Source organism: Carassius carassius, chromosome 13, assembly GCF_963082965.1.
Source record: "Carassius carassius chromosome 13, fCarCar2.1, whole genome shotgun sequence".
Taxonomy (NCBI): Eukaryota; Metazoa; Chordata; class Actinopteri; order Cypriniformes; family Cyprinidae; genus Carassius; species Carassius carassius.
This window is the reverse complement of record NC_081767.1, coordinates 28,880,420-28,894,705: the sequence shown is the minus strand read 5'-3', so window position 1 is coordinate 28,894,705 and position 14,286 is coordinate 28,880,420. Positions and strand designations below refer to the sequence as shown.

The 14,286-nt window shown below is 36.9% G+C and overlaps 1 protein-coding gene across 5 annotated transcripts in view; it reads right to left on the bottom strand.

Annotated features, from left to right (window-relative positions):
• Window positions 1-612: 612 nt before the first annotated feature.
• The window catches only part of LOC132156289 (tetraspanin-9-like), a 205,548-nt gene continuing 191,874 nt past the window's right edge, over window positions 613-14,286 (bottom strand). For all 5 annotated transcript variants that reach the window (XM_059565229.1, XM_059565228.1, XM_059565227.1 and 2 more), the window contains 4 exons: window positions 6,151-6,252; window positions 5,878-6,009; window positions 4,486-4,569; window positions 613-2,156 (listed from right to left, as the gene is read on the bottom strand). In XM_059565229.1, coding sequence (XP_059421212.1) covers window positions 2,085-2,156; window positions 4,486-4,569; window positions 5,878-6,009; window positions 6,151-6,252 — 390 coding nt within the window. In that variant the 3' untranslated portion in view covers window positions 613-2,084. The remainder of the gene's footprint in view (window positions 2,157-4,485; window positions 4,570-5,877; window positions 6,010-6,150; window positions 6,253-14,286) is intronic.

Below are 14,286 nucleotides of genomic sequence, written 5' to 3'. Positions count from 1 at the left end.
TTCCTCGTCAAGATGCATTTCCTTTGAAGCAAGTCCCTTTAGGCTGTGTGATACAGAAGCATTATCACCTCATTCAGCAGGAATGTAACCGTTACAGCCTAATGCTTACTAAAAAAACTAAAAGACATATGGAGGCAGAAAAGAGCAGAGATTGACAGAAAAACAGCACAGGCTATAAAGCTGAGGTGTGCCGAAACAGAAACACTGCAGATGCTCTTTCTTAAGATGAGTTATGGCTGGTGGATTGTGGTCTACTATAACTTACACTATGACTGTGCTTGTGTTTGGTTCTGCTCTGCTGTACTGTACCGTATGAGATTTAACTGTAATACTTGACTTATATCTTGCAATGAAGCAGCACTGACAATTTTTACAGTTCTGTTGGGTTGGCATTAGTGCTAGATTCCCTGCTAAGGATACTTTAAAGAAATAGTTCACTCAAAAAGAACATTTCTGTCACCTCATGATCCTCTGTACCCTGTGATTTTCTTCCGTAGGACACAAAAGGACAACAGACCACCAATTTAAGTCATCATCTAGCCCACATGTAACATGTCCCCACAGAACTTGTGGAATAGGTCCGAACCGGCTGCAGAATTAGAATGCCTGTCAATCACAAAGTTCTATTAATGACCTTCTTGCAGCTCAGAACGTTTACATATTAAAAGATACTAAAAAAGTAACATAAAACCTAATGAAATACTGATTTAGTCACCAAGTTTGAATATGCATATGCACAAATGAGAGCTGGTGGAGGGTTTCCTGTTGTGAAGCAAGCAAGGACGTTTTGAAATGAAGAAAACTACAGAAAACTTGAAATATAATGTAGAGCACCAATCTAAATCATATGTCTTATTTATTTATTTTTTCCATCCTTTAAAAGTTTGAAAGCATCAGGTCTGCTTTTGTTGTACAGCAAAGAGCAACATTCTTCAAACTATTTCATTTTATGTTCCATGGAAGAAAGTGCTACAGATTTGATTTGATTTGCGGAGTGCATTGATTTTCCACTGTCATGGGGAGATGTGCAAACATGAACTAGGTGGAATCTGTATCATTAGGCTTTGTCTTGATGTTTTTTAGGGTACAGACTTGAAATAAATGAACAGAACGTGAGGAAATTGTCAAACTCACAAACCTCTGCCTCTTATACATGCCTGGTTTACTTACTTTTGTAACCTTCCTTCTACTTCTAAAACAACTTTCAGTAGCAGTTTGGTTAAAATGACCTTTTAGTGGTTAACAAAGAGGATGTTTTTGCATGTATGTGCACGGCTGGCTAATTAGACCATCTGTATAAGATAAAACAGTCCCTGTTTGATGAATTATACTGACATTAGATTGTGATGGTTCTCATTAGAGTGAAACTTTCAGCACATTTTGATGCGTCCACAAACCACAAACCTTTAAACATAAGAAAAGGCTTGATTACCAACACACTCAGACATACTCAAATTCCTGCTTAACTCTTTGTACAGGCTTCTTCCAATTCTTAGGTGCAAAAAAATGACAATAATGGGGTTGGGGCAAAGTCACATATAAAAACAAACAAAGAAGTCTTGAGCCAAAATGAGTTTTCTGTCTTGTACAAAACCGCATCATGCTAAAATGAAACTGTTTGTCATTTACACTGTAGATGGAGGTGATGCTTTTCAAATTCATCCCACCCTGAAGGTTTTCAGTCTGATGTCTTCTCGTCTTTCTGTATGTCGGGTGAAAGGATTTACATATTAGTAAAGCCACACAGTTTGTTGTCATTATTCTCCTTCCCGCAAACGTTAGTTAGTTCAAGCATAAAATAAAGGTTCTAGAGGAGATGAAGCAAGTCAGAGGCCTTATGGGGAGGATGCTGGCCAAGAATCGGTCCTCTCGTTCCTCGCTGTCCCCGGGTCTCTTTGGCAGATGAGCAGATGGGGGAAAAGAGAAAGGCCGTGACTGAAGTCTATACAGGATGGTAAGGTATAAGCTGGGGAATTAATGGGAAGAGGGTTGGCCAGTAGGGGAAGTTAGATACAAGTGGAGGAGCTCTCCCCCAAAGTCTGTCCCATAATGCACCAGGGCTCCTCCCTTGAGAAACGGACTTGTTAAGCATCATACTTCTTCCCGCTTCTGTGGATCTGATGGAACAGTGTCATGGAAAAGGCCATTCCTAGGAGCTGGAACAACAAAATCCATATGTAAGGGTTAGTGTGAAACACATACACTATATGTCAGCAAACACAGATGGCCTGGATTAATGAAGACAAAACGTTGGACATATTCCTAATAAAACACTAGGAAATTCATGGCTTGGTCAGTTGGCATATGCCTTTATCACCTGCTGATAAATGATGCAACTAGACCACAATGAGACCTGCTGCCAAAAAGCAGCTTTCTTCATTGATGCGAATGCAAATATGGAAAAAAAAAAAAATCACAAATGCATTTAATTATTTACATTTTTTAAAGTTTTAATGCATTAGATATTAAATAGTATTTTCATTCAAATTCTTATTTTTATTATCATGTGCCAGATCAAGTGGCACGTGAATTGCTCATACCTTCCTCTTTCCTAGTAATAGTTATTTTAAATGTAGATGTTTTTCCATTTGCTTTTTTTTATTCAATTTTTATTATATGTATGGCCATTGGCCAGTTATATATATGTAGCCATTAGCCAGTTTATTTCAGTTCATTTTTTACTGTTCAGGTGATTTAGTTCAGCATGTAGAGGTGGCTGCAATCAGGTCACATACTTCCAAGGCTGCACACATCAGCCGAGCAGCTGCCAATGGATAGCTTTCTTCAGGTATTGCAGACCGTTTTTGGAAAATTGACCTCATTTTGTAAAAAAAGGAGGTTTGGTGATGTGAAGCACAGTCACGGAGGTAAACGGAACTGTGTTGCAAATATACTGAATCTTTGAAGTTCATTTTTAGATCCATCCTGATACATCAAAAGCACAGCGGTGGTCGACATTCCACACTCATTATCTTAAAGCTGCAGAACCTGCAGTTTTTATTACATGAGCAAGAAGCCCCATCAGACTCCGTGTGTGAATTAAATCAGATTCTCTCACATCTTTGAGCTTTAATGGTATTGCATTGCTGCTTCTTTACACTGTCAATTCCCAAAGAAATTGAACTGTAAATCTTGGCAGACTCTCACACAATCTAGGCCCCTAGCAATGTCTGAAAAACCGAAGTCGAAACCCACAGGGAAAAGAATCCTTCCAGAATCCATGGGTTCTTAAGAGAAAGAACTACAGCACAATAACAAACACTAGTATAATGAAGATTTCTGGACCTTGTAACATGTTTATACTGTGGTATTTGAAGTTTTACACCATGCACACTACTATTCAAATCTCTGGGGTCTGTACGATTTTTTTTTTTTTTTAAATAGAGGTCTTGTAATAACCAAGGCTGCATTTACTTAAAATCAAAATCAAAATAGCTTTTCTATTTTCAAAAGCCATATATTTCTTTGATGTCATTTCATTGTAACTTTCATTAACTTTTGAACCAGATTTTAATTCATGGAACATGAATGTTAATCTAAAATTAAAATGGAAAATATCAAAGTACCATGGTACTTAGAGGTTTGTTCAAATACCGAACTATTGCATCAGCAGTACCCACTTATAATTAAAAATGACTAAACACTTACAGAGCACACAGTTTATTAACTTAAAACCAGATTATGACTGGCTTTTACTGGATGAATGCAAGTAAATCGCTTGCGATTTTGCTCCAGCTCAGCTGATGAGGAGGATTATGTAGCAAGTGTTTAAATGCCTGCGGTCACCTCTTGGTCCATACTGAGAAAAATACTTAGTAAAGACCCTGTGCACTATTATCCTCAGCAAACTGCAGGTAATTACTGACCACGGTCTTACAAGAACTCATAGATTAATCGAGAGTTCATTTTGGCTAATCCATCATGGGCTTTTTTTCACTTTTTACCACAATATTTCTGCTGTGTGATAAACGTCAGTAAACCTGATTTGGAATTTGACTACCTGTGAAAATGTTAAGAGATACTCTCAAATTCAGTTTGCTAACTTTAAAAGTGACAAAGTAGCAAACATGACAAAATATATATTCAAACTACTGTTGAAACATGGACTATATTTAACATGTCTCTGCCTAGTTTCTAGAAAAAACTAAAATAAAATCTGCCTGACGTTGATGCAAAGCACCTCCTGAGTATGTACACATTAGACCAGGCTGCACTGATAATCAAATGCACTGAATCCATGGGTTTTCTAGGGCTATAACGACCTGCTGGAAGACATCATGTGGGGCCGACAGGTTCACTTTCTGTGTATTTGTGTATCAGCAAGCCATAATGAGCGGTTCACTTCTTCCCTCCTGGGCTGACTGTGGCGCTCCACACATGCGCTTCACTGTTTCAGCAGAACCAGACGAGACAGGCGCACTCATTATCACCACTGCATTTGACACACTGAGTGATGGCTAAACACACCAGCATACAAAATCTTACCTGAACTACCAAGATACACATGCCGATGGTTCCGAGTAGGTGCTTATTATCATCAAGCCACTCTTCAACCTTCTCGTAACATCCCTGGAAGACAGGAAAAGTCACAAGATGTGATTTACCTTCACTAATACAAACATACTGTGTATGTTTCATTTCTAATTTGCTAGTAGTTCATTGTGATCCAGGAAAAATTAGCTGAAGTCCAGCAGCATTGGAATTGGTTTTGAGCACATGCTTGAGCGAGCGAGTGACTGCTGTGGCTGCATTTTCAGTGCACAAAAAAAAAACTGGGGAAAAAAAGCACATTCAGCAATATACTGTTTGTGGTTGTGCAAGAAAAAAACAAAACAAAGAAAACAGTGGGCTGCTTTTCACACTAAGGTGTTGAAAAGGAAATCCAGCAAAACTGAAAACTGGTGGTAACACAATATAGCATCTTCCAAATTGGCAAAACTCTGTGCAAACAGCCTCATGTCAAATTATTTGAATAATTTCTCTTGTTCTGTAAATTCAAAAGAAATTTAAGACCTTTTGTTGGCTAGCTGCTTAACTGCTGGGGGAGAAGATAAATTTGACAATTAAACAGCTTGTGCTTTCAGATGAACTTCCTTGTGTAATTCCCTTACCTAGAAGACCACACAAAAAGAAATCTCAAAATGTATTCTTAAGTTTCTCTCGTGGCAGCTTCATAAACTTCAAGTATGCTTCATTCTGCTTAAATGAAAGATGCTTTTGAAAAGAACATTGAGAATTCACAAAATGGAAATGTCTCATCCGCAAACACTCCATTAGTACCTCTGTGCTAACTAAAGCCTTCAGATAAAGACTGTGTGACAGTTTGACATCTAACATCAGCTGCTGATGCAGCTCTGTCAATGGCACAAAATAGTCCCTCAAGAGACCATTACCCTCTCTACAATCTAATTTAAATATTCAGTACATTAAAATGAGTTTTCGTACGTTAAATCAGCTCCCATAGGGAAGACAAATGCATCCGGCGTCCAAAAGTGAGCAGATATAGATAAAGATACATGACTCTGGCACTTTACAGATGCACTTAGAGCTCCTACCAACAGAGATGTCTTAAATCCATGACTTTTACTGCCTTTCACTTACTAATAATATCTCTTTCCAAGGACAGAAATGAGAGAAAAAAAAGAAATCCTCTCGTTTATTACCTCCTGTTTTTTCTTAGATCCCGTCTCAAATTAGAAATGTTCTTTAATGAATGTAAGAGCAACAATTCAAAAGCATTCAAACTGGTCATGATTAAATTGAAGGTTGTGCATTTGAAATGCAGTATATGTATAGTTCACTGCACATGTCAATGCGATTAAAGGTCTAGGGGATTTGGCAACATTATCACTGGCTGAAGTGCAGGCGTCCACTCACCCGTGTCCAGAACATGTTGGTGGAGTTGCGGCCACACTCCTGATAATGCTCTTGACAGCAGCGGTCGGGCACCACCTTTTCTTTCAGAGCCTCGTGCCAATCTGTGTAACCCGTCACGCCACAACACTTCCACTGTCATGCAGAGGGACAATGCTACTTTTTACTTTATGGTGATATTATTTTAATAATTACCACACTAGCTTCAGTTCCAGATACGAGTGTGTGAAAGTATTTTCACTATTCTCAACATATTCAGAATTTCACAAAGAGTACCTCGGCTTGGATGATATTCCAGGCATTTCTCAGTCCAATGTTGTTGTCTGCATTGTAGAGAGCAAGACCATCTTTCAGGTCCTGCTTTGCATTCTCACTGACCTGTGAAGAACGATAAGTTTATTCATATAATGTTATGTTATAGGCAATAACAAACAATCTTGAGAGTACCAAAATTTCAGCCAGACCACCAAAACTACATTTTGACAAATAGATTTGACAATTTAATAATAAAAAAAGCAAATAATTTTTTAAAACAATAATTTCATACCTTTTTGGTTTATATATATATATATATATATATATATATATATATATATATATATATATATATATATATATATATATATATATTAACTGGATAACACAGTTCAAAATTCAATTAATTCTATATGTATATATGTATTAATTCAAGTAGTTTGGATAACTACAAGTAAATATGTATAAATATTATCATTGCAAATAGTGAAAAACTATATGTTAGTCCTAAGAGAAATGTACGTGCTTGTCTATCCTAATAAGCAGCCTCTGTTCAGTCAATACCTGCCATTGGGTTCTTGACTACTACAGTACGTCAAATTATTACAATTAACATCATTCATCGACTGCCACAGTGAGTAGAGTGTTAAAAAGCACGCCATCGTTGACGCTGGAGGACAACATACTTATATACGCCACGCTGGAATCACAATCATTTCCCCCTCGGCTAGGGTAGAGAAATATTTTGCTGGCAGTTTTAATGAGGTGTACGATCTCACATTAGTGGTTCAGTGCACTCTGGCCCAGAGCGACGGAAGTGCAGGGTGATTAGAGTTTGACAGAGCAGCGGTCCTGATACACTAGATTAACATCATTTCACCCTGAAACACCATATCCTGGAATTTCAGGCATGTTTCAGTGAAATATAGTCTCTCACACAGACCTATAAATAAGATACGTAGAGATAATATCTGCACCTACAGCTTTAACATTATGATTTATTGCCACGCTCCATATTGCGGTGGTATTTATTGTATTGACACAACATTCACTGTTTGCTCACATCTGAAAGACTCTAGACTTCTGAAAAAAATGTGACTGGTTCTCATATATGATGCTATGATATTGTGGATTGTTGACAGGACATTGCTTACTAGCCCATAACAGCCTATCAAGTTTCTATAATATTCCAGATGTGACCCTGGACCACAAAACCAAAAATTCTTAAGTGTCAATTTTTCTAAATTGAGATTTATAAATCATCTGAAAGCTGAATAAAACAGCTTTCCATTGATGTATGGTTTATTAGGATTGGACGATATTTAAAAATCTATATAAAAATCTGGAATCTGAGGGTGCAAAAAAAATAAAATAAATAAAAACACTGAGAAAATCGCCTTTAAAGCTGTCTAAATGAAGTTCTTAGCAATGCATACTACTAATAGAAAAATTAAGTTTTGAAATATTTATGGTAGGAAATTTACAAAATATCTTCATGGAACAATGTGACCCTGGACCACAAAACCAGTCAAGTCGCTGGGGTATATTTTTAGCAATAGCCAAAAAAACATTGTATGGGCCAAAATTATCGTTTTTTCTTTTATGCCAAAAATTATTAGGATATTTAGTTAAGATAATGTTCCATGAAGATATTTTGTAAATTTCCTACCATAAATATATCAAAAATTTTTGTTTAGTAATATGCAATGCCAAGAATTCGTCTGGATAACTTCAAAGGCGATTTTCTCAGTATTCTGATTTTTTTGTACCCTCAGATTCCAGATTTTCAAATAGTTTTATCTTGGCCAAATATTGTCTGATCCTAATAAACCATACATCAATGGAAAGCTTTTTGAAAAAAAGACATTTAAGACAAGGTAAGGCAAGTCTACTTTTTTTTTAGAAATGTAATAACACAGCTTTCCTTAATAAGCCATATGATTAGAGTTATCGATCATGTCCCAGGAAACATAGCTGGTTAAAATAAAAAAAATACACTGATATGGACATATTTTGGATAAAAGTGACTTCTAAATGCATAAATGTAAAGATGCAGGGCGAGGTAGAAGTATGAGTAATAGTAATGCTTGCCTTAGAAAACAGTGCTAATTATATAACAAGTCAAAATATTCATGCTGTGAAATTCTTTGAATGCTGAGGGAAAATAATTAATGAGGAGTATAAAATTTTTATTCAGATAATCTTTCAAATATATGTGGAAATTGCTCTAAAATGTACTCTGGAGGCCCCCATTATGTGAAATGTTTTTTTACATTCTTTCCAGCCAAGCCATGATGAAATAAATTCAGCCAATGATGCAGAACAGCAGCAATAAGTCAAGACGATATATTAAAAAACTGGTAGAAAGCATAGGTCTCTCTCGCTGGAGAGTGCACTCATTAGTGCCAGATATTTATTTTAGTGGGTATGCTGTGTGAGTAGCCGCAATTCAGAATGAAGAGAATAAAACGAAAGATAAATAATCACCATCATCCTTCTGTATGGAAAAATCTTGAACACTCCGAGTCTCATTATACAAGAATACATAAAAGCACACTCTCAGCTGCATAAGGATTCGCTGTGACATCACTCCTTTCACATCCTGCTTGGAACACATGATGATCAGAACTGTCTGGTAATGGCTATTCTTTCATTACCAGACAGTTCTCACACACGAGAATCCCATATCACACAAGGTCCAATTACAACTAGGCTCAAGCTTGCAATAAATTCTTAATCAGCTTGTGCCTGAAAAAGTCATGCAATTCTGTTCATCCTGTTCAAAAAGCAAAATAGCATGTCTAATGGAGGAATGTTACATGTCTGATTAAACCTCCCTAATGCCAAGAGTTGAGTAGGATTCCTATAAAACTGCATTTTATTTTTAGACAAAAATTATTTTTCTTAAAGAGGACTATCAGGTCAAAAAAATAAATAAATACAATGCTTAATAAATACTTAAATGGTTTGTGCTCACTAAAATTTTTTTTAGAGAAATGAATGCTTTTGTTCAGCAACAATCTATTATATTAATGTTCCTGTAGCTCAATTGGTAGAGCATTGCCTTATTAAGCGCAAGGTGGGGGGTTCGATTCCCCGGGAGCACATGATGGGTAAAAATTGATAGCCTGAATGCACTGTAAGTCGCTTTGGATAAAAGCGTCTGCTAAATGCATCAATTTAATTTAATTTAATCAAAAGTCACGGTAAAGACATTAAAATTTTTGTACTTTTTAATTAACACATACACGTTTCATATAAATGCTGTTCTTTTGAAACGTATATTGATTAAATAATTATGAGAAAAAATAAGACTGTTTCTGCAAAGATTTTAAGCAGCCTTTGGTTTTCAACATTGATGAAAATGTTTCTTGACTAACAGATCAGCACAGTAGAATGATTTCTGAAGGATCATGTGACACTGAAGACTGGAGTAATGATGCTAAAAATGCAGATATCTTCCATTACAGGAATAAATGACATTGTAAATATATTGAAATAGAAAGTTTACAATAACATTTTCACAATATTACTGCTTTTACTGTATTTTTCAATCAAATAAATGCAGCACTCATGAGCATAAGTGATTTTTATCTTTCTGATCCAAACATTTGAATGATATGGGGTTAAGCAATGAGAAAAACACTCTAAACATCTTTACCTCTGGAAAGTTATTGAAAGTCATAGTTGAAATGCAACAGTTGTGTCAAATAATCTAGTTATCTTTCTTTTCATTCAAAATCCCACAACCTGCTCTAGTGGAGGACTCTGAAACAACTTTGTTTTCTGACAACAAAAAGGAAGCTGTCCTATCCTCAGAGGTGAGATCTATCTGCAATGATAAATATCTTGTCACTGAAATGAAATGTATTGGTAAGGTGGTTCTCTTCTCATATTCTGCTCCAATAACCATCTTGCAAGCCCTAAGAGACGAGCTATGCTAATGAAACATACTGTTAGAAGCATCATATTATGCAGAAAGTTAATTCGTTCTTCTCCCAGACATTGAGTTCATGGGAAGAGCGCCAGAGTGAATGAAAGGTTACTGTAAAGAAGTTCAGACAGGACTGTCAATCTGAATCAAGATGGAGGAACTGCAGCTCAATTTTTTAGCAGGACCATATCTTTTTTGAGGACATGAATAGAATAATCTGCCGCACATCTGGAGCCAAATTAATGGTTCAAGGGTTTGAAACATACAACTTCTTAATTAGCTGGAAGTGGTGTAGAAAGAGTTTTCACTCAGAAATTGTTACATTTCACATTTTAAAAATAACACTAAATTAAATGTGAAATTCTGAAGTAGAAAGACGGAAATAGTATTTGTAAAACCATTGTACTATTCCCTTTAAATCCACTAATACAGTATCTACTATACTAGCTCTCAAAAAGTGAATGGAGCATATGTTTTCCATGGCCTGTGGCTGCTTGTTGCTAATGCACTGCTCATTAGGAGTTTGTATACCTTGCCTTTGGTTGTGTTTAAATAATGTCTGTCCAGTTGGATACGTTCTCATGAATGCATGGTCCAAAACCATTTCAGCCAATGCAAGCATCTGGATCATGTGAATGAAATAGTGGCTCTTGGGGTTTGATTTGTAATCATTGCTCCCGTAAGTTTCCTGTGTTCTCAAGCAACATGTGAATGTAAAGATGTTAGTGTCTGTTTGGGAATGTGCAGGGTTTGACCTTAAGGTGGGATGTTAAGATGTAGCTAATAAATGACATCATCTATACCAACAATTCTCGGGGTGAACTGGAAGCGGAAGCGAGAGTGAATGGTGAAAAAGAAAGGAAACTGTGCTTTTCTTCAAGTCTCAAGTGTGTGTGTTTGTGTCTCCAGAGTGTGGACAGGATTACAGTTTGTCATATTGTTGCCCTGGGGGCTAGGGTTTGTGGAGATGTGTCAGCACAATGTGTGTGTGTTGAGGAAAGCCTGCTGTTTAGTAAAGAGTAGAGGAAGAGGAAGTCAGACAGAAGATTCGTCCATCACCTCTGCCTATGCCGACCAACAATATTTTGAGCAATTTACAGTCTGTAAACACACACCCCTAAATCCTAACTTAAAGGGATAGTTCAATTTAAAAATGAAAAGTTTTTGTTTATTTGCTCAAGTCATTTCTCAACTACATGTTTTTTCAGTGAAACTCGATAGGTGAATTCTCTATTCAACATTAAAGATCAGACTAAAATTAAGTTATTATTTATTGGTTAGCTCTCCTTGTAGGTGTTTATGAAAGAAGTGAGTTTTTAAGCCACTCTTTTGAGTTATACGTACAGGTGCATGAGGACTGTCAAGCTTCAAAATAAATAAAAAATAACAATAAAATTAGTGCATATGACACTATATTGCATGTCTTCTGAAGTCATACAAAATCTTGATGTGATGAACAAACCAAAATTAAGCAAACTTATCTCTCCTAATAGAAATTCCAACTCAGGTTCAACTCACTGACTCAATGATTTCTTGTAGTAACAGTTAACAGCCACAGCTTATCAGCAAACAATGACTAAAGACTTGGTATAAATGTGAAATCATATAGACAACCTATGGTATTTTTGTATCCTTTTGCATGCTCTTTTATATGTATTTTACATGAAAAGAAAGACCAATACATAATTTAAAATTCCTCTATGCTGGAAGAAAAAAAAAAAGTTAATATGGGTTTTAACAACATGAGGCGAAGTCAGTGATTACATTTTTATTTTAGCATGAACTATCCCTTTAACAACCATTTCCACATTGGAAATAATGTTCCATTAAGACATAAGAGCCTCCCGACATAAGTGCCTATCATGGGATGGTAATTTCCAGCCCAGATGATGGGCCAGACTCTTGATCAGCAAGGGAAAGTCTGGCTATGCTGTGAGGTGGCAAGATACACGCAGCTTGGTCCTACTGTCACGCCGTCAGGTGCTTTGAAACCTGGCCCGAAGTCCTCAAAACCCTGGCTGTCTGCCTCACCTGTTCAGGCAGTTTACAACACAAATTTGCTGCTTAAGCTCATGAAGTGGAAAATGGCTGTTTATATAGTCAAGTCTGACGTAAATCATTTTAAAACTGGCACATTCATTGCTGATTTGTTTAAAGCGAGTAAATTGGTTTAATTCAGAGCTAAAATCAGCAAGTAAACAAGCAACTGCACTAATGCTGCCACATGAGATCACAAGCTTTACTCTCCCAGAACCACCTGGTAAATAACAGAAAAACAATGGGGACCAGTGTTTTGTTCGACTAAATCATAATACGAGTTTGGGGACCTTTAAAATGACTTGGAGTTTTACTTTGAATCCCTCTGAATCCATTCTCTGCACAAGTGGGTCGCATTTTTAGAGCAACCCTAATTGTGTCACTTTTACCTATGTAATGGCATAACATTATAGGCTAAAAACTGTGAGTCATCTACGGTTTAAATTACCGTAGCTACCGTACCGTAGCTACAGCTAAGGAGGCGAAAGTGCATGGTAATGCTCTTGATCTGTCTCTGTAAGCCTATCCGAAAAATCACGCTACTGTGCTTCCCCCTTTTCAAACCAGCTAATATGGCTTCATTTGGCCGGCGTCCTGCGGCACAAGCGCAGGAATGAGGTCATGAGTGTAAAGACGGATGCTCTAATCTGGTGCCTAGCCTTCACCATCTGCTGCAGTCAGATGGTAGGTCACTGCAGGACCCACGTGTGTGCTTTAATCCACAGCGTTCACGTATGCTCAGTGAGGTGGAGACCCACTAGACCTCTGTTTCGCCAACATATCTGCAGGAGGGAAGCTTCTTGCGGAGTTAAAGATTGAGGATGGCACGAAAAATCACAACTGAATCTTTAGATCTCACATTATGAAGCTGTAACAAATTGATTTGAATTGTGTAAATTTGACATTTAACAAATTAAGTTTTTTTGTAGCATATTTATACATCGTATTAAATATATAGTATCAATTTATAAATGTAAGCATTATTCCAGTCTTCAGTGTCACAAGACCCTTTAGAAATCATTCTAATTTGTTGATTTTGTGCTCAACAAAACATTTCTTTTTTTAGCTGTATTTTTTTTTATTATTAAATTACAGCCTCAAGTTTTTCAGATATAATAAATTCTAAAATTTCACAAAAAATATATATATTATATATATATATATATATATATATATATATATATATATATATATATATATATATATATATATATATATATATATATAAAAAAATTCTAGCTCTATATAATATCCTGCCCAGTACTACCCGAGCAAAGTGCTTGGCTTAACTTTGTGGTTTGTATTGAAAGAGTGCTTTCACATATTGCCAGTATGACTTTTTTTTCTCAGTTGTGATAATGGATGCCTTGTGATTTGGAGATCAAATAATGGAGTCAATTAAACATTCCTCTGATCACTCAAGCCATTCTGAGAGACGGCGGTACCCCTCCCGCCCCGTGTTTATTCAGTAGAGACGTGCTCACAGCCCTGTGCGGTTGATACAAATCTCTGTATCTCATCTTCACTCACTCCTCTCTGAAGTATCTTCCTCATCACATTGTGTTAAAGGTCACAGAGGTATCTTATATCGGTAGTACGAACAACATCAATACATGGCTCGGGTATCAGAGTGGTCTTTAAAGACTAATACTTGTTGGATACACTGCTTTCAGCCTGGCTTTCGTCATATGAAGGTACAACCTTGAGTCTGTACACAATATAGTGATGGTAAAAAGTGTGTGTCAAACCAAACTCCTATAGACAGGAGCAAGCTAAGAATGTAGTATGCTTGAAAAAATGTGGAATTCATTTTGCCACCAAAACGCAGCCTCAGTTTGTGGTCGATGGCTGAGTGTAAGTTTCACACTCCGATAAGACAGCCAGGCAGTTCTCGTACCTAGGAGATAGGCAGATCTTAATCTCTAAATGGATTGTGGGTAAATGAATTACTTTAGCTTCCACAGAGAGCGTGGCAAGCGGAGTGAATAATGAACCACCCAGAAATCCTTGATGGGATTTAACACCTCCTAGCATCCTGTCGTACATTTGGGAAGCGCCCTTGAGAAGAAGACTGTGCACTGGACACTCTGAAGCATCTGTATGGTGACACTCACGACTTCATCAAAGAGGAAACGGGACCTCTGCATGCTCTGGGTGTGTAGTAATCCACCAGGATCTGCATGGTG